The following is a 20,968-nucleotide window of genomic DNA, read 5'->3' on the forward strand; positions in this document are numbered from 1 at the left end:
AGAAGATACGAAATTTGAGTTTGGCGTTCGAAAGAGCTGTACAGCAATCCTTGCTACAATTGTCGGAGGACATCAAGAAACAAGGAATTAACAGGAAGGCGGCAGATAGAAAAGTTAGAATCCAGAGTAATTGGAGTTTTAGTGTTTAAACATGGAGTCGAGGATATCAGCTGATAACATTCCGACGGTTGCTGATACTGTGAAATTTATTTATGGCCATGCGGAGGTATTGTAGAAAATTCAGAGCAAAAAAAGCCGCTGATCGACGAGGTATCATTCTATTAAGCAGAGGTAAGAAATATCACATTGAATTTCAAAGTCTTCATGTATTCATGAACTTCATTTAGTGTGTATATCTTGGATAAGCTAAATTGATAGTGCAAATGTTTGCAATATTTTTAATGCAATAAAAAGTACAACCGAGTTACGCCTTACAAGAGATGTACTTGTCATTCGTTCAGAAACAAAGGTCTGCTTCGTGAATACGTTACTCCAACAAACTTCATTGTTATTCGGTCTTTTTTCGGTAACATTTTCAAACTTGCCCGCTACATCTTCAATTGTTTTGATGACAGGAAATATAACCAAAATAGAAGCGTTTCGTTTTCTACCTAATTACGCATGCAGTTTTTATCAGCCAATCAAAAAATCATATTTTTTACCGTTACCAGGGCCACTACGTCATGACATTTAAAAAAAATACGCGTGGCCCTGGGGAAGAGGATGCGTAGGGTCTGACTAATAATTAGGTGCCACCTCCACAAACGCGTTGATGGACACAAACAAAAATCGTCGTCAATTTGTAAACATTGCCTTAGCAACCATAATTCGAACGTACCACCGTGTCTTTCAGGACAATTTCACGTGCTTATCAAATGTACTAACAAATTTGATTGCCTTATCAAGAAGATGCTTTTTATAAGAAAACTTAAACTATTCCTAAACGGGCAACGGACTCGATTCGCGCAAAGGTGTTCACTTAAAGAATTTGTGATCCTTTGTCATTATGTTAATTCGTAGAGACTATAGAAATTGATATCGCATTATTTATTCACTTTGCCTTGAGAATGGTGTCACGATGACGCCGAAACGTCGGCTTTTAACGTTAATTAATTAATTCCTCGCGAAGCGAGGCCGAAGGCCGAGCGTAGCGGGGTGTATAATTTTGTCCCTCAAAGGGATCAGGCGGGATGAAATCTCGTGTGGAGTTTACGGTCATATATATTTCTATATATAATAATGGTCAAAAGTAGGAAGATTTCAATTCATCGTTTTATTGCGACAACGCTGTTTCGTGTGATCAAAGTATGACCACACTCATCAGGCAACATCAACGAATGACCGTTAAAATACATAAACTGGCAATAAAAGGCTAACTTAAGGTTGCTATGCGATATAAAAACAGTTGCTATGATATATAAAAACTATAGGGTTTGAAAACAGAAATTGCGTATACTAAAGATTGCGTTACTTAATCACAAAGTTCTTGAGAAGGAATCTGTTTCTGTGTGGGCACGAGCTTGCTAGTTCATTTCGCTTGTTAAGGCTGCATAAATTCTTCTTACAAATGATTACGAATTTTTCAAAAAGACATAGATTACATTTGTTGTTAACGTTATTGTAGGGTCTACACTGCTTAATAATTCTCCACTTGATACTGAAAGGTTTGTTGGTGTCTTGGAGTGTCCAAACGTGTTTAGACAGTTCAGTCTCGTTTCTCTTGCTTTCGTGTCGAAAAGATGCTGTGTGGTTTCTGTAGCGGTCTTTGAAATTACTAACGAGGCCTACGTATGATTCTGATGATGTTTGTGTTGTGACTGTGGCTTGATAAACTACATTTTGTGACAGGCATTTTCCGTCGAGTGGGCATTGATCTTTCTTTCTACAGTTGCATTCTTTGTTGCATGTTTGTGTTGTTTGCGACTGGTGGTAATCTGATAGTACTGCTTTGTTGTGTGACGAGATGATACTTTTCATGTTAGGCATGCAGGAGTAGCTGAGCTTTAGTGTATGTTTGTTGAAGATCTTGTGAATATATATATATATATATTTGTGAGCTTGGTGTGTGGCGGAAATGACGTCACACGGCCGCCGCGCGCTGGTGGCCTAATGGTAAGGCGTCGAACTTGAAATCAGATCTTCGGAACTGAGGTCGGGGGTTCGAATCCGGCTAGGTTTTTTTTTTGTTTTTTTGTTTTTTTTTTGTTGGTTCGAATCCTGAGCCTTTCATTTTTATCGTTTTTCTTTTCGGATTAAAATAACATTGATTCCCACATAATACTCCCTCAACGCCTATTCAGGCTATAAATCTTTCATCGCCATCAGGGGCGCGCGGGCGGAGGCTTCGAATCCTCCTGCCATTCGTTCTTCTTTTTTTTTTTGTGCCATCTAATAAATGTCCAAAATGCGACTATCCAATAATTTGTCGATGATTTTGAAAATAGTCTGCGCTTCCCAACGCTTTATACCTCTTAACGAACCAGAAAAAGCCACCATCTTCAAAGCGGAGTAGACCCTGGGAATAAGGGTGTCGCGGCCATGCCCGTTGAAATTTCTAACAAATATATCTTCCTGCCTACTATACTGTGGAAAATTGAATATGTACAATTCAATAAATGTTCAACTTCAAACAATCCACTCCTTATTTATAACACAAGCGCAATCACAAGCGCAATCACGCAAAGAGGACAAATTTTGATCCTTATGCTTTTGCTTGCCGCAAGCACAAGCAAATAAGAGCTGTTATCCTTGCGATTGTGCTTGCGTCGCTAGTGAAAACCAGGCTTAATAATGCCATAACATGTACATTTGCCATATTTTTTCGGAGCGGAGCGAGACGGCTGTACACAGGCTACCGTTTTCACTCGCAAAAAATGTTCGCAGTTGATGTCTAAATAGCGTAACCGTACGCGCGTAACCGTTTATCTACAAAGGAAGAAACTAAACTTCTCAGGTAAGAACTCAAAGTGTTTGTGCTTGTGTTGGTTTGGCTGTTCTTGTTATTAAAATAACTTGATTACACTAGTATATAAAAAAACTAGATTACTTAAGTGCCAACGGATCAGAAAGCCCGTAGCCGTTTCGAACGCTTAATCGATGCAGAAAGGCATCTGTACATCCTAAAACAAGACGCTCTATTCAAGAACACAAAAGATATCAGTGCGTCTTAAGCTTGTACAATTAGAAAGTTGCGAGAAAGTTTGAAACTGTAACGGAAATCGGTGATAAGTGGAATCACACTTTTCTTAATTTCGGGTTGTCGAGGGTTAATTCTTCCCGCGGAAGGTAAAAATTAATTTGAGTTTGCTAGAGCTTTAAGTTACCGAAAACATTCAGCAAAATTACAATGTTCAAATAAAACAAAATTGGTTTAAGTTGTTGTTGTTAGGTTCGAGTAATCGGGACTCCACTGTAGGTGCACTTTTTTTAATAAGTTAACTTATAAGTTAACCAGTTAATTAATTACATAATTAATTAATTAATTGATACGCAATCAATTAAAATTAACTTATTTTATGTACACAAGGGTACCCGTTTTATACAGTTATAGTTATTAGGAAGATTTACATGATACAGCTGTAACAACTTTCAGTCGTTTATAGATAGTTGTTCTTCTGTTGGATTGAAAAGCAGGAAATTGCTTCCTCTGCGACGGCCTTCAAAACATCCTCGACGAATTAGGTAAAAACATTGCACCAGGCAAGAAGATAGTGCTCTCCAGAAAGCCCTCACATGTAGCAACCCTTTTCCTAAAAAATAATGAAACCAGACAAACTTCAATGAGCCTCTGCCTTCCATAAAAAAGTCAATTAGTCGATCAATGCGCGCGGGGATGTTAGGATGGGGAAGTTGCCCATCCCTGGACAAACATAATCCCCAAAAAATTCCCATGCCGAATTTCTTACCCTTAAATTTCCAGGAAGGTGGGAACGATGTAACACAAAGAAAAAACATTAGAAAATCACGTTTTTTTGTACCTTATCTGCACAAATACGCAGCTACAAATCTTTAAATTAATAATAACAATAGTAATAATAATAATAATTATAATAACAATGGGAATTTACAGTGGTATCTTCCACTAAGTGGCGCTTCTTGATACGACTGATTCCAGATCAAATTGAAATTTGGAAGTGTTGGTTTTTGTGGAGGGAGGAAAACCAGAGAACCGGAAGAAAAACCCTTGGAACAAGCACGAGAAGATCGCTCTCACCACTGCGCCAACCTTGCTCCTTTGTTTTTATTAAGCCAAAATTCAGTCCTACTTAAATCAAGCCACCAAAAAACTAATTGCGAGATTTCCCACCCCAAAATTCCTGGAATCGAAAATTTCCCACCCCAAAAAGTCCGTCTATCACCCCCGTCACTTGAAATCCTGAGTACCCTCCTGGGGTTGTTGTTACAGGGTAGGTTTGATTTCAACTAATTTAAATTAATTTATAAGCTGCAGGCAAGCCTTACCTACGGCCAATATCAGCACGGCACTGTTGATAGCCAGGAACATCGCATTCACGAAAGTGGAGTTGTTGGTGCTGGAGTTGTTGATTCTGTCGTTAGGCTGTGAATATATTGCAGCAAGACAAACGTTGAAGAATATTATCCAAAGAACAAACGTTTGAAGTCGATCTTCAAATTTGCCTTTTATCGGTCGGAAGATGGTGTAGGCAATTCCAGATGCACTGGCAACGATCACGGCAAAGCCAATTTGAGAGCGGCTTTCGCTGTTAAACAAAAGGATGAACGAAATTAAAATCAGCTTTCGATACATCTCGACAATCTCCCAAAACCAATATTTTTCTTTGTAATTTTCAAAGAACAATCTGAGGCCAAAAGCAATTTCTTTCTCATCAGGGTTAGCCTCTCGATACTTGTAGATAGGAAACAGTAGCAGCAAAGGAAAAAGCACAGGATACAGTGCAAACGCAGCAGCTATGTGCCAAAAGACGTTGTGTCGATGGGAAAGACAGTGGATAGAGTAATCAGCTTTCAGCAGAGAAACACATTCGCTTCCATCTGTGCTGAAGCACACGTCCACACAAACTCCAGGCAAAGGCAGAATTTCAATAATCTTCTTACTTGTCATTGGGTATGACAAAAGAAGAAATAAGAATATGTTTCGATAGCACGACTTTTTTAAGCTTGAAACTTTCTTAAGTTTCTCGCTTCGGAAAATCTCCATTTTGTTGATGCTTCGTTTTTTTAGTAAGAGGTAGAGCAGTATCAGGAAAACGACAAAGATGTTAATGCCAATAGCAAAAACAAATTGCAGGAATGGGTCCAGTCGCATTAAAGGATGAATGCAGCTTAGTGGTGCAAATTGCAAAATGTTTCCTTCAACAAACTTCAGATATTTTTCCATGGAAATAAGGATTACAGGCCACTGGACTCTCAACAATGCCGAGAAAATACCAGCAACAACCTGATAAAAACCAATCACAATCTTTGCGCAAGACATGATGACATCTGCAACAGTACGAGTACGATCGTCTTCTGTACGTCTCGAGTCACCCCAGAGAACCATCACAAACAACAACGCAAAGACCAGAATTACAACAACACAAGAAATGATGGTAACAGCCATTCTAGGACATTGATGACAGCTGTTAAATCGGAGATAGTGGTTGTAAGAACATGTTGCACATAGAGTCCCCTGGTATCCTACGCTACACGCTGAGCTAATGCCACCCTTGCAGGACCCCGGATAAGGACATTTCAGTGGCTTAGGTAATCGTCCTTGAAATGTAGATAAGTTTTTGTTGTATTCTGGCCCAAAAGTGTGAATGTTTACAACAAATTCTGTGTAATTTTTCATCGCTTGGTTGTTCCACTTCCAGAAATAGTTTGGTGCCAGAATTGCAGTATCGTTGTTGCAGTTAAGGCCATAATCTGGACATGCTGTGCAGGGACCAAATCGATCAAAGCGGTAGAAATTACTAAGGCATCTGCATGCACGATAGCCAGCCGTTTCATTAGATCGGGTACCTGTTTGGTATATAATAAATTGAATTATTAATGTGTATGTAAACTGTCTTTCTTCACATACAGCTTAATTAACGTTTTCTGACCAAATCTTAAAAGAAGAGAGCAACTGCACGTGCTAGATATAATGACTTAAAAACACGTTCTCTTTGTCTTTAGACAAGTGGAAACAAAGGACTTTCAGCCACACGAAATGGTAAGAGAATTTTCAAAACTCAAAGCCACTCGATAGTGAAAGTAAAGCTAGAAAAAAAGGCATCCTGAGAGGAAAGCAAATTCATGAATTCGTCAGGTGCAAAAATACAAATTTGTACATTTCCTATAGCCTAATATGCAAAATTCCAGTCAATACCCAGACCATGATCGATTGTGTAATTGGCAATTCTTGTCGTAGAAAATAAAATTGATGTTACTACGTCGGGGTAATTTAGGGACTTATTTATCTTATAACGCTCGAAACGACAGTTTTTCAATTCAGTAGCGGTTAATTAGCCTTAATCAACTTACTTGAGAAGTCACTAAACGCCTGAACGCATGCTTCAAAATTACCTGCAATTTTTGAGTGCTTCTACCTCCTTTGTCCGAGAACAAATTAAGGTACCCGAAACATTTTTTTTACGTGCTACTCACCATACGGACACGCACGACAGTCGGTTGCACTTTTTCCAGGATGATCCTCCACCGGAACATATGTGCCTATGCTACAATTTTTACATTCATATTGCCCCATTTCGTCTTGATAAAAACCTCCTGACAATTAGGCAGAAGCTTTATAAATTTTGATTTAGCATCCTTCCAATTCAACGTGGTTCAACGTTAGACACGCGCACGGTCGTCGAACAGGCTTATCAATGCTCGGGACCAGTCAGTGATTTTGTGTATTAAACTCTCGTATTTTTTTAACACCATTTTTCTTCCAAGAATGCGAGTAATATATCACAAACACTGAAACATTACCTGCAGGACATTGTAGACAAGAAGCTGCAAGCTTGCTATAGGAGCGCAGGTGGCTATAGGGATTATAGGTACTATAGGTACCAGTCATGCAAAAGCTGCAGTTTTTGCATTTGAAATGGGGCCAGACAGTTGTTTGACATGCATTGTATATGAAGCCTGAACCAATAAAGCCTTCCAAAAAAGAAGTTTGGTCATCGTAAATGAGTACATGGTAGGATGCTGACGGTGCACATTCACTGAGGAAGAAGAAAACATCGTTAAGTTCAAATTCCAACGACGCGACTCACATAGTTCATTTAGCAAAACAGCAAATTATCGGAACTTGGAAGATGCACCTTAAACAATATGTTTGTGTATAAGATTGTCGTGTACTTACATAGAAGCGGTATATAATCCTGGAGTAAGCGTCTGAAGATTTCTACACGAAATATCCCTGCAATTTAACACATTGGGACATTGGGTGGTTTCTAAAGAATATACAACGGTGATAATAGTTGGTGTTAAGGCCATTTATGAACGCAGGCATGACCTTTGCTCATCACTACCTAATTTGCTGTATAGGTGTTATCTTCTAACCTTTAAAACTTCTTAATTTCATACGTAGATTCTGCGTAATAATGTTTTTACTAAATGAAATAATTGGCCCATGCAAACTAGTGGTAAATTATACCCTCTTTTGTGGCAAGACAGATCCAAGCCGATTTCGCGATTTAAAATATTTGTTCAAAGATTAAAATTTGAAACATTTTATCTTCTTTTTGAAAGGTTGAAATTTCGCTTCTGTCATTACAAAATAGAGTGCACCTAGCTTACTTCCCTCGTGAATCAATTCCTGCAGGTTTGCTGCTCCCAAAGAGCATCTGAGTCGGTGGTATATGACAAAAACGCGCGCTGCCGCTTAAAGATTGGAATCTAACTACGGGACATACACTGTTTACAGACATACATAATGAGCGTAGAGTGTTGGGCGACTGTAACGCTCAATGATCTCTATAAAAAACGCCTACAGCAATTTATGGTAATTGTTTTCATCGTTGCTAAGTCTAAAACTTCCATGGTACCCTGCAGGCGCGTCTTGTAGGTAAAATTGGGATTTGGAAACATCAAGGTCCTATTTCCATGGTGTTTATGATGATGATAACGACATGATTACGAGTTTAGGTACGAGTAAGACATTCGGAGTTCAATCCAGTTGCGTTTCCACATCTCTCATTCCTCACTGTTGCTAAGTGTAATGTATTGGTCAGCGGTTGTGTACGCATGCTCAATAAAGGGTATGGCCTAAAGGTTAGTGCGCTAGACTCCGGATCGAGCAGTACGGGTTCGAGCCCTGACCGGGGCGCTGCGTTGTGTTCTGGGTAAGACACTTTACTCTCACAGTGCCTCTTGCCACCCAGGTGTATAAATGGGTACCGGCGAATTTACTGCTGGGGGTAACACTGCGATGGACTAGAATCCCATTCAGGGGGGAGTAGGATTACTCCTAGTCACTTCATGCTACTGATGAAATCGGATAAGCACCAGCCTGGTGGGCCACTAGGCTCGAACGCAGACTTTACCGTTATCATATGATGACGATAACAATACGATAACGAGTTGAGGTACGAGTTCAATCCAAGATCAATCAAGTTACGTTCCAAGATTTCTCACTCCTTCCTGTTGCTGTCCAGTTAAACAGTAGCCTGCGTGGCCGGCGTTCAAAGGGGAAGGAGAAGGGGAGTTCGAGCGTGAGGTGCGAGGAGAGAGGGCGAAGCGCGATCGGAGAAGGGAGAAGGGGAACGCCTGCCCTGACGCTATTGTTTTTTTCATACCGCCCCCAAAGTACTTGTCATCTGCTTGCCCTTAGTTTTACGTCTGGCTGTCAAAATTATCCAATCTGATTGGTGCCGATTTTCGCGGGAAATAAAACCCTTCACCGTGCGAATTGCCTATCTAATTTCTTTTATTTTCGTCTTCTTGTCAGAAATATGGCAAAACAAAATCTTTTCATGGTAGATCATCTCAGATATATCTTTCTTGCACCCTTCAACTGCGGATTTGTTACGAAAGTTGCCGTTCTGAGACTGAGAGAACGTTTTCAATTAAGCAGCGTTTCCGGTGTTCGAGTTTATGGCGTCGGGTTGCAACCGGCCGTGACCAAACCAACTTTATTATTCACAGCGTGTAGCGCTTACCGGCTGTTATAACTTGTTATAATTTCTTCGCAAATTCAGTAGTTTGATACCAAATCCTACAACGGTCGATTTCTTTCAAAGAATCAACCGCTACGCAGAGAAATCGCTCATAACATTCGCCATTGGATTCATCTGCATTGAATGAAAGTTGAGAATAGACCACAGCCATCAAATTAATCGATTGAATGACATACATCTGACTAATCAGAACAATCAATTTTCACACTCTATAAATTCTGACCAATCACGATTTTTGCGTCCAGAATCTGGACGTAAAAAACGACAAAAACAATAGCGTCAGGGCAGGCGTTCCCCTTTCCCCCTTCCCCGATCGCGCTTCGCGCTCTCTCCTCGCACCTCACGCTTCGCGCTCGAACTCCCCTTCTCCTTCCCCTTTGAACGCCGGCCACGCAGGCTAGTTAAACAGGAGACTATCAAGAGTCGTACTCGTAATTCAATTTATAATGTCCCTAATGCAATGGGGAATTAAATCAATAAGACTCTTCATTAAATCACTTCTCTTACTTCATTATGTGGTATAGTATTTCATTTGTTTAATCTTTGTACTTACAATGTAACATTGGAAGTCATTTCGTTGAATATCTTCAACGGCAGTAATTCTAAGGGATTGTAAAATAGTGTCCTAAAAACAAAATAATGAATGTTATGGCATTTGTAACCAAACCCAAGCTATGTTACTTATTGGCGTGTTTTTTAAACGCTGAACAACTCAGTAGCAAACTACTTTATTAAACAGCAATAAGCTAACGACACATTAGCCAAACTTAAAAGCACACAGCGTCTTCAACAAATATTAATGCCATAGAAGTTACGAAATTCCTTTTCCCCCGAGGTTAATTAACACTACATTTTCACCCACACAAATCGAAAACCTAATTAAGTGTAACTCAAATTCATTAAACTTCAATAACAGTGCGGTCGGTGAGTATATCGGATGCCCCCGAGGGATAAGTTAATAACTCCTACTTAGTAATAAGGAGCAAGCTTTTATCAAACTGACCAAACAAAACTCATGGTCGTCTCAAGGGCCAATTCCAAGTTCTAGCCTTAATTTTCCCAAGATTATTGGAGTGGGTGTAACTATGTTTTCAAAGGAATCTGCAAAACTTTTAGGATCAAAGGAAGACGAGACATGATAGTTTGTCAAAAACTCGGATACTTAATCGGTGAGATACGATACCATAGAATAATGTTATCAGAATATATCGTGTTTGGCCCCGATCACTCAAAAAAAGAATGATAAAGTCGACTTCTATATATGTTAACATGTTTCCATTTAATCTCGATGTTTCCTTCAGCTCCCAGGGGGTAGGGGGGTACTCCGGATTTACAGTAACGGGGATGATACAAGGATTTTTTTTGGGCTTGAAATTTTCGATTCCAGGATTTTTTGGGTAGGAAAACTTGGCAAGTGTTTTTTTTTTTAGTTAAGTAGGGATTTTTTTGGGTATTTAAAATGATTTTAAGATTTGTGGTAGTGCTTTGGCTGCATAGTTTTGCAAAAAAGTACAAACAAACGTGTTTTGCTGTCCATATCTTGGGGGTTATTTTTTGGTTTTGGGTTTTGGTGGAAGCCCTAGGGATTTCTTGGGTCTTGATTTTTGCCCCCATTCGATCATCCCCGTCACTTAACATCCCGAGTACCCCCCTGGGCTTTAGCTTCCTCTCGGGAAACATTGATATCCTCGGGAAACGAAACTTGCTCTTTCCCTTGGGTCAAGTTATTGAATGTTAATTATGGGTTAAATAACTTACAATCTTTCAAGGCTACTGAGTCCACGAAAGGCGTTGCCATCAATATATTTGATTGCGTTGCCATGGAGAAACCTGCAAATAATGATGCAAAAGTGTGCTTTAATCAATGGCTGTTTTCACACTAGAGACGTATCTTTTTAAGACCCCAGGTACTTCGATGGCTTTTTAAAATGATAAGCGCGTACCATTGTATCAAGTATACCAAGTATTGACTGAAGACAATAACTCTCAAAAATATGAATACCGCAATCTCAAAACAATTACAGTTCTAATGAAAATGTTCGTTAAATCTATATAAGTACCGTTGCAGTTTTGTCGTAAACAGATTAAGCACTTCTTACTTAAGATACCAATTCAATACACTTTTTGGCTACTTCGGGTAGTTTCTAGCAAACAATAATTAAGAGAAAGATGTAATGGTTAATATGTCACGAGCGTGGGACAACTTTGTTCCACGCTTGTGACAATACCGAGCTTAAAATTGACCATCTTTTTTTAATCAACATCATACGGTACGCTATCGAAAATGTTGATCCTAACAGTATGCAGGACGTGTGTCACATATGAACCATAATAAATGACCTTTCTTACCATGAGCTTTCCCGCAGCTCAGTGGATAGAGCGCCAGCCCGCGCCGGTGTTTGGGAGGTCATGGGTTTGATTCCCGTTAGGGGATTCATATTGTTTTCTTTGTCCCACGCTTGTGACACGATGAACATATCACCTTTAAAGGGATTCAAGTCTGGACAACAACTTTGCATATACGCTTGTGTAATGAGTGTTGAGAATTGATCGCAAGTATATCTCCGGCATGATTTAAGCTTGATATTACTTACAAGAGCTGTAATAATGGGCTGTCAGCAAAAGTGTTTTCAGGAATGAAGGTCACGCTGTTGTTGATCATCAGTCTTGGAATCAAGAAAAAAGATAGATATAAAAATAACGCAAATACTGAATTTACTGGCTTTCTACAACAGTGTTTGAAGCCTTTAAAGAGAAGTTCACTCCAGAATGGCCATTTATATTCCTTACGCCAATAAAAAGTTCATACAAAGATATGTTATTCACCAAAATTTCAGGCTCCAAAGTGCGCTATAACGTTACAAATCTTTCCCAAAACTGGACAGCTGAACGCCGCCATCTTGGGGCTGGTAATGTCAAAGAGCTCAGCCTGAAGTTTGGCGGGAATACATAAATACTCGAATTTCCTTGTTTCTTCGTAGTGGCTGTTTGTCAAAATGCCTGTTTGTGCAGCTCCATTTTGCTCAAACAGAGTTCCAAGAAATACAGAAAACAAGGAGTTTCAACTATTAAAATTGCCCACCAAACTTAAGGCTGAGCTCTTTGACGTCACGCGTACATTACCAGCTCCAAGATGGCGGCGTTCAGTTGTCGAGTTTTGGGAAAGATTTTGTAGGGTTATAGCGAACGTTGGAGGCTGACATTTTGGTGAATAACATATCTTTGTTTAAACTTTTTATTGGCGTAAAGAAAATAAATAGCCATTCTCTAGTTAACTTCTCCTTTAAGTGACTTAGGTGAAAGAGGGAGGTGGTATTGCTATTTCCATAACTGGGATGTTAGTTCATCATTGTAAATAGTCAATGATCTCTAAGGATTGAGGTAAGGACAGAGTTGTCATTTTTTGATAAATAAAAAAATGACGGTCTTACAATAACAAAGTGTTTACTCAATAAATTTGACACGAAAAACAGTCACTTACAGTATTCTTAGATTCCTAAGCCCAGCAAAGGTGCGACTGCTGACTTGTGAGATGGAATTAAAGCTTAATATCCTTGGGAAAAAAAAGTAGCAAAAATACTAAGTTAATAATTTTTCTTCCAATGTTTCTACAAACTAATCTGCATTCGAACCTGAGCTGCCAGCTACGCTTGAATCAAAAATTCCAAAATGCGCGTATTTAACTCCTCCGCGCTTTGTCAAGGGCCAACTGGTCAGCCTGCTGCCAGCTGGGATTCTACACAGTTGCGTTGCTTAATTTTGTTTTTCATATACATGGCCTCACGAGCTTCTAGCGCTAAACACGACTGTTTACAAAATATTAAATAAATAAATAAATAAATAAATAAATAAAATCACTTTCTGAGTGTCGATTTCTTTAGCACTGCTGTGTTAATTGGCGACACTGTAAACAAACAAATATTGTGAATAAGACAGAAACTAGTTTACCATACTAACTGGCAGGAAGCCGACAAGCTCGCTATTTACAAAAGCATGGAAAAGTTGAATTCGGGGCCACCATAGACAAATCCTACCAGGGACAGTCCCGCTACCTCTTCCGACTTTACAAATAAAGTTTACTTTCTTTTATCGCTACTCAAAATCAAACTCATTTCACTTACAACTGAGTTAAACTCTTGCAACCAGAAAACGCTAAGTCTGGTATGGACATAAGCTTATTGAAAGACAAGTCCCTAAAAATGAAAACATTATTCAGAAATTCAGGCAGGGTAAATGAAAGAGTAATATATACCAAATTGAAGAAACGTTGACCCTGTGAATAGCATGCAATACTCACAGCGTTAAGTTAAATTATGTTTGTTTAAACATCGACTGATTTTTTTTTTTTTTTTTTTACAAATCAGGTAATATATGGATGGATGGCATAGATGAACCAATTCGCCTGTCACGGGTCTTCCTGTAGGAAAGCAGATTAGATCACCCGCCTATTGTTGGCGAAGTCATGGGTTCATTCCCGTTGGGGACTTACTTTTTTCTTTGTTTTCTCTTTTTTCCTATACGCTTTTGGCATCAGAAATTACAGCTTTTTCAATATTGGTGTAGCTGTAATAAAATTCTAAAGACTGGAATGTGTAGATCATTATGGAACACTTTCAACCATCGACTGACGAGTGACTTTGCGCTTGACTCTGAAGAGGAAATCCGCCCAGTTTGCTGAAATGTCTGTCACCAACAACAATACTTTCCAGGACAACACATATTAAGGAACAACGTAATGTCATTAGCGAAGCAATCTGTTAAGCTTACAAACTGAATCCCACAGATATCTTTTGAAAGATATTGACTGGTAACTGTTCAATCTTGTTTTCACGCAAAACCCTAGAAAAAGATAAAATAACAAAGTGCGTCAAAGCATGTTGACGGTTAAATGTATTTGATCAAGTGTCAGTTCTATTAAACGAGTCTTTGGTCATTCCAATTTCTTTACTTTAATATGGAAAAGTTTTTTATAACCAACATGTTTTTGGAATCAGAGCTCGCATAGATAAGCTGTTTGCACATGTTTATTCCACTGAATAGTCCGATATTTTAAAGATGAATTCCAGTCCGTACTGCGCAATCTCGGCTGCAATGTTTATGCGAGCCCACCACAAAGGAATGTTTACAAGCAAAACTAAAAATTCCACGACAAACTTACGTTTTTCTTCATTATTAACGCCAGATATCCTTGCAGAACAAATAATAACGAGTAGAAGAACCTTGACGCTATTTCAAACCGACGTTTTGGCTCATCGGAAATCCTTGAACGAAACGAACTGTAATGGCGGACTAAAAAACTTCATGTATGCTGTCACCGAAGTGTAACGTTTCAACGGATTCAAAACAAAAACGAAAACAAACCCCGAGTCTGCGCAGTACGGACTGGAAATCAGCTTTAAATCAAGGCCATATTTTGAAATGTCACGTTACCAGAACATAGATAAAACACTGTGTAGATTTGGAAATAAAAATATCAGTAGTGCTAATATATTAGGAATGACCGCAGCTTAACGCCATTTATTACTGTAATAAAGGAAATAGACTTATACTTTAATGCAAAAATGATTTTTTTCTAGAAACAATAGTTCCCCATTCGAATTACTAGGGTTCCTAATATCTACCTCGCGGGTCGTATATTTACTATAATGCCCATCCATTTTACACAGAAACTAGCGCGGTGACCCCCATTTTTTATTTCATTTTTTTAATGCTCATAACATAACTGTAACCTAGACCAAGATTCAGAAAATTGTTTATACTGCTTCTATTTCAGTGGAATCACCTTAAGTGTACGCTAAGAAAAATCGTAAGTGCAGCAATTTATGTATACCTCGTATAAGTCGACCATTTAAGTGATTTAATGCAACTCCCTTAAGTTACAAGTACACCTACGTTTACCAGTAAGTGTTACATCGCTTAATTGAAATGAGTAATTCCATTCAAATTGTGCTTTTTTCCATTGAAATCCAATTTATGGAGCAAAAGCAATGTGAAACAAGCAAAAATCGGCGATAAAGCAATCCTGGGTACTTTTGCTTAATGCAACCTGGTCCTGAATCTGTAGTTATAAGTTTGTCTCCCCTTAACGTTTTCCAACCATACCATCATTTAAAAAAGGCAAAGTAGATGCAATATTCAAAAAGGGGCAAACTATTATAAACTTAAAAAGTAAAATATTTTCAATAAGGGGTTAACTTGTGTTTGATTTTACTTACATTTTAAACACTTGTTTGATCTTAAAATTCCCGAACTGTGACATATCCTTAATTTCGTTACCATCAAAATCTCTGAAAAAGAGAAAAATAGTTTTATTGACCTTGACGAAATTAAAAGTGTTTCTATAAGTACAAGACCTGCTTTAAAATTTTATTGTTAATCAATTGAAGTTTCAAGATTAAGTCCTTCATTAGAGCAAAAGAACTAATCTATTTATTTCAAGGAATGCTTAACGACGTCCTCTTGATCTAAAGTGGTAAAGAAAAAGGATTAAAATCCACCAATTACAGACTCACTAGTACTGGAGCAAATCTTTACTGATTTACTGTCATGAGGCACATAATTAACATAATTTATGTCTGCTGCGGTGCAGCAATCGCTTCCAGTACATTTTCGATTTATTCGGTTAAGTAAAAAAGTTAGTTTTTGCCAAGGATTTGTAAAAATTTAATGCAATTTCGATGTTGCGGTGGTAGCTATCGTCCAACGCACTGTACAAGTTAACCGAGTTAGCTAAAACTGCACTTTCCCATTTTTGCGAGCAGCTTTTTGCTTCTCGTCGAAAACATTGAGCTAAGCGACACGCTACCCGCCTCATTTATTTTCCATGTCAGAATCCAATAAAGGTTGTTGGTATTAATACAAAATCGACTTATAGTAGGCCAGGCGTGGCCTTGCTGAAACGTACTGTACTAGTCATGAAAATTGTTAAAAAGTAGTTTGAACAACTTGAAATAGTTGGGCCGACATTTTCAGGTTTGGCAGTGTTACTTGAAAGAAAATCACAAAAAAACATTATTTACTGTTTATTCACATCTTAGCGAATGTATTTATGTTTTCATGGGTCATTTTGTTGAAAACTGAGTGTACCCTAACAGTTTTAGTCTAGTTTACACAAAAACTTAGAAGACTTCCTGTGACACTGTACCTTTAAGAAAACTAAACATCAAAACTGTGGAAATGCATTATCTAAATTCTCCATAACTCACAGATTTTCCATCTCCTCTGGAAGACCACTTAAATCGGGAACAGATGTCAACCTGTTGCCCCTGAATTGCCTGGAGGAATGAAAACATAGAACGTAGCTATTTATTAAGATGATTCATTTTTTCATTTATAAAATTTCAAATACTAATCTGCTACAATTGTTTTATTTATACAATTTCAACCTTGTATCTACAATTTAGTAAGTAAGACATAGTTTTTATAATGCAAGTGACGTGATAAACAGATAAAGCTGCTCAGTGAAGCAATGTAAGTTAAATTACAACTGACTGGAAGTGCGGTGAACGGTTGATTGGACAAAAAAATCGCCCAATATTTAGCGATAGTGATAAAGACAAGACTCGACACTCACAAATCATTGAGTTTATTGAACCGCCTAAATGTTCCATCTGCTATCGTTGTGAGGTCGTTGAAAGATAGACCCCTAAAAGAGAATTGACACAATCATTGGCAATAAGCAAGCAGACGTGAAATAAGAGAGCAGAATGCTGGTATTTTTCAATTTTAGTTCTTCAGAATTGTGGTGCAACTGGTAAAGCAGGTTGATCAAGCCGAGCGTCCCCCTAAAGTGTTCTGCACTTGGCAAATGATTCAATGGGGCCGACACGAATTGTGGAATTGCACGCATTTTAGCCATCCTACTGATGAACGGTTACGCCTACGAGAATTTTTCAGGAGAGACATTACGTTCATGGTCTGTCCCCTTAGAACTGTCAAAAGGAACAGTTCTTCATTGACGGTTTTAAGCAGACCATGCTTACAAAGTGCTACATAAAAGCCTAGTTTCTCAACCCAGACCGATCGATCTGCAAACATTACTAGAAGTAACTTACAAGGTCCTGAAATCTTCAGATGGTCCTTCAAAGGTGCCTGGTTTTATATTCGTTAGCTTGTTTGCAAAAAGGTCACTGCAAGATATGTGACAAGATTATTTTATTCAAGACCAAGAGAGCAAGACCTTTTGCCTCAGACAAATGCACACAATTAAACTAAATAGAACTGCATGAAAACAAAATAGTGTCGTAAACTTACAGATGTTCCAGCTTTTTCATCGCTCGAAAGGTTCCACTCTCAATGTTCTTTAGATTGCAGTAAGCCATGCTCCTAATTAAATAGCAGATGTTTCAAAATGCAGATAAATTGAGAACGTTTTAAAAAATGTATTTTTTAAATGTATACAGTAATATAAATTAATGATACAGTAATATGAATGAATAATTATTATATGCATTGTACAATTTTAATTTTAACGTTTCAACTCTGCAAACAATCAACAATATATTCAACAATTTTACCTATTTTTTAAACTTCTGTCCAAGTTCATAATAATTAATAGTCTTTATAAGTATATCTTACGCTTTTTACTGAAGTTTTTATTCTTTTTATTGCTCTCCTTTATTTTTATTTGCACACGACCTCACAGACTAGAGAGTAGTAGCTCTAGATCTGATCTCTTATATATCGTGCATAAATAAAGGTTGTATGTATGTCCCCACAGCGTGTGCTAAAGAAGTCCCGCACTGTAAATATCGACTTTTACAAATTTTTTGAACGTGCATAGCAAACCATGGCCAAGTTCATCCAAACGCCATAGATATTATTTGCAAATATAACTTGTAACAAGGTCCCGACAGTGTTGATGCATGGTATTGTCAGGTACTCACAACTAAGTAAGTATGTGTAGGCGAGCGTGTGTGTGTATGTCTGCATGGGTACATTTTCCATATTGTGAAAATGTACCTTGACACATGCAGACAATGGTTTGAACTGCATATTGCAGTTGCTCAATGAAATTGCTTTTTCAAGTTTTGCGGGACGCAGCATCCTACCTAGAAGAGGAAAAATAAACTTACAAATAGCGCATGTTGTCAAAGCCGGCAAAAGTATCTGAAGTTAATTCAGGTCCAATTGGATTTCTTGTGATATCTCTGCGAAGATGAACACAACAACGATCATTCTTAACTAAACAGTTATTCGGGTTAATATTAATCTAATTATGTAAAAAGTTATCTTTAGTCATGTAATGTAATTCTTCTGTTATTTCATAATATTGTGATGAAAACTTAAACATACTTACAAGTTGCTGATACGTTTCGATTCTTTCAGAATGACTTTTAAATCGTTCAACGATAGCCTGTTGTCTTCCAGTTTGCTGTTAAAAAAGAGCAAAAGAGCGTTTTCATTCACGTGACCAGAATCTATGCAAATTTACTGGAACAAAAAGAAGCGTTTACATAAAAAAAAAACTTCAAATCCCACAGAATTGGCTTGGTACACCAACATGGCCGCCATGACGTCATGTGAAAACGCTTTATACTGTAAGTTAGACAATAATCAACAAATAACGCGTGTTGTGATGGGCCTATTGCTCTTGATGTATGAAACGACACACCGATTATTTAATTGCTTGGCTCTGTTTGATTCCAGAGCGCCAGGTCGAGAGAGGTTTTTTTAAATTTTTTTCTCGAAAGTGACCAATTATAATAGATATTTGCATCTTAATTCAGAACATCCAAGGACAAAGACCTACAGATCATTCGAAGTGGCTTACAGTTTACTGTTACTGTTATTACTGTTATTAATCAATGTTATTTAAGTTTGTTATTTAAATTTGGGAATGAGCTTTGGTGCCATTTTTAGAGCTTTGGTGTATAAAGTTTGTTAAAAGTTTCAATGATAACGATGTTACCGGCTTCAGTTTGAGTTATGAGAGAGATAAAACACAACGCTCTACGTAAACGACATATTACTGGCGTTTCTCTTTTTTTCTCTCGAATCATTGAATAAATTGTTAAAAACATTGACAATGATTTTCACTCGTCCACAAAAGATGCACGAAGTTAAAGGAAAACCTCAGAAGCAGGACGTTTGCTGTTTGCGGGATAAAACGAGCTTGGTGCTAAATCTCACTGTTGATGCACACAAGATGTTTATATCGGAGCTCTACAGCGGCCCGCAGGGCCGCAGAGCAGAGCCCCATACGCATGAAAGAAGGAACACTATCGAAATGAGTTTTCATGGTCAACATGGATAGCGGCATGGTTCGCGGGCGCGTCCGTACGGCGTACGGCGTACGGAGTCGCGCAACATGGCCACCATAGTTTGATGGTAGAAATAGTGAAGCAAGAAGGCCGTATAAAGGCGGCCTGTAGAATTTAAAGAACAACAAGAAGCAATGAAACAAGAAGCAATGAAACAAAATGTGGCTGAAAATTACGTGTAAAAAAGTAATCGACCGCCAAAAAAGTGGACATTGAGAGCCATAATCGATCGATGACTTTCGTGTCTATCTGTAAAGCCAGCATCGTACATGAAGGAGCATTCGAAAGCTAAATCGGGTTGATATAATAAATAAACAAACCATTTTATTGCTACGGGGTAAAAAAAAAAAAAAAAGGAAAAAAAAAAAACAAAACTTGACCCTCTGGGATTTGAACTCACGGCCTCCGGATCCGTGGACTGGCACCTTACCGATTGAGCTAATCCGACAGACTCTGCAATGCAGGTTGAATATATCCTATATCAATGTAATAGATTGCTATTGCTAGAAAGCAGATAATTTACTGTACTCTAAAGTAATTTTTCGTGCCATGAGTAATGATTTTGCCCCGCTTTAAGATTATTATTTTTGTCGTACTGCTGACATTCAGTATAACCGTGAGCTATTTAAATTTGTGTCGCACCTATAAACCGCCATAAACATTAGTACTTTGGCCGCTTATTCACTAGAATGAAAACATTGTAAGCTCCAGTGAAAATTAAATAAATGGGGAGCTCCGCTTTTAGGCTTGCCTAAATCTATATATTATTTGACGAGAATATCAGTAAGCAATTTATTTTAACAATTCTCTTTAAGTGCAGTTAGTTAATTACTGAAACGTTAATTTATATTTATCAGATCTAACGATGCTGTAAATTATTAAAAGGAATATGCGTCAATAATATGATGTATGTCCAGGCAGTTTCCCAACGTCACATCAAGATAGTATCTAACTTAAACAGTTTTATCCGTTACAGGACCGCTGCTTCTTGCTAAACTTGATATAATATTGGACGTAAGCTTTTGATTTATCACGCAACATGTATATATGGAACTAGTAATTATAATGAGCAATGATATAGAAAAACAGAACTTACACTGTTGCTGCACTTTCGGGGAGGTAAAATCCGCCCTTAATGTTGTTTTTGCCGAGATTTCTGCAAGAGGCAAAACCGCAGTCTAATTCCTTTTGGGGTTACGGCATTGTATTTAGTTAAGTAGCCTGTGAGCAACCTTAAGTTTGCATTTGTCACACGCGCGAGCAGTAAAGCCGCAAGAAATAGTATGCGAGCGAAGCAAGACGCGCGAGACGCCAAGTGACCCAAAAGTAAACCTGATCACAGGCTTGTTGTTTAGCAAACAAACAGTTAAACCTACAATAGCATGAAATAAGTTTAAAATACGTCTGGTTAGGCATTTCGTTAGCCAGGGAGGAAGCTTAAAGAATTACCATATATTACGTATAAAAAAACTGTGTGTCGCTATAATTCTTCTTGTCCAAATCCTAACACCTTAGGGTTTAAGACAAGAACTATCTGGAAATCTGTTTGTTTTTAATTTTACTTTTCCTTACAATTTT

At 38.1% G+C, this 20,968-nt stretch overlaps 3 protein-coding genes across 3 annotated transcripts in view; all 3 read right to left on the reverse strand.

The window, feature by feature from the left end:
* The window catches only part of LOC144646519 (uncharacterized), a 72,816-nt gene that overhangs the window by 47,762 nt on the left and 4,086 nt on the right, over window positions 1–20,968 (reverse strand). The window lies entirely within an intron of this gene.
* LOC144642427 (uncharacterized) lies at window positions 3,267–18,607 on the reverse strand. The gene is made up of 18 exons (XM_078501380.1): window positions 18,427–18,607; window positions 18,203–18,277; window positions 17,382–17,453; window positions 17,183–17,257; window positions 16,702–16,773; window positions 16,334–16,402; window positions 15,344–15,415; window positions 13,896–13,967; window positions 13,250–13,321; window positions 12,610–12,681; window positions 11,723–11,794; window positions 10,887–10,958; window positions 9,682–9,753; window positions 7,313–7,369; window positions 6,937–7,172; window positions 6,610–6,729; window positions 4,462–5,982; window positions 3,267–3,749 (listed from the first exon to the last, which is right to left on the reverse strand). Exons 2-18 carry the CDS (start codon window positions 18,211–18,213, stop codon window positions 3,589–3,591), a joined length of 2,898 nt encoding a protein of 965 aa, XP_078357506.1. The 5' UTR covers window positions 18,214–18,277; window positions 18,427–18,607; the 3' UTR covers window positions 3,267–3,588.
* Window positions 20,493–20,968, reverse strand: part of LOC144643978 (immunoglobulin superfamily containing leucine-rich repeat protein-like) — a 48,719-nt gene continuing 48,243 nt past the window's right edge. Inside the window, exon 5 of the transcript XR_013569007.1 lies at window positions 20,493–20,860. The gene's annotated coding sequence lies outside the window, so the exon portion shown is untranslated. The remainder of the gene's footprint in view (window positions 20,861–20,968) is intronic.

The sequence above is a fragment of the Oculina patagonica genome, chromosome 1 (assembly GCF_052425735.1).
Source record: "Oculina patagonica isolate OP01 chromosome 1, crgOcupat, whole genome shotgun sequence".
Lineage (NCBI taxonomy): Eukaryota > Metazoa > Cnidaria > Anthozoa > Scleractinia > Oculinidae > Oculina > Oculina patagonica.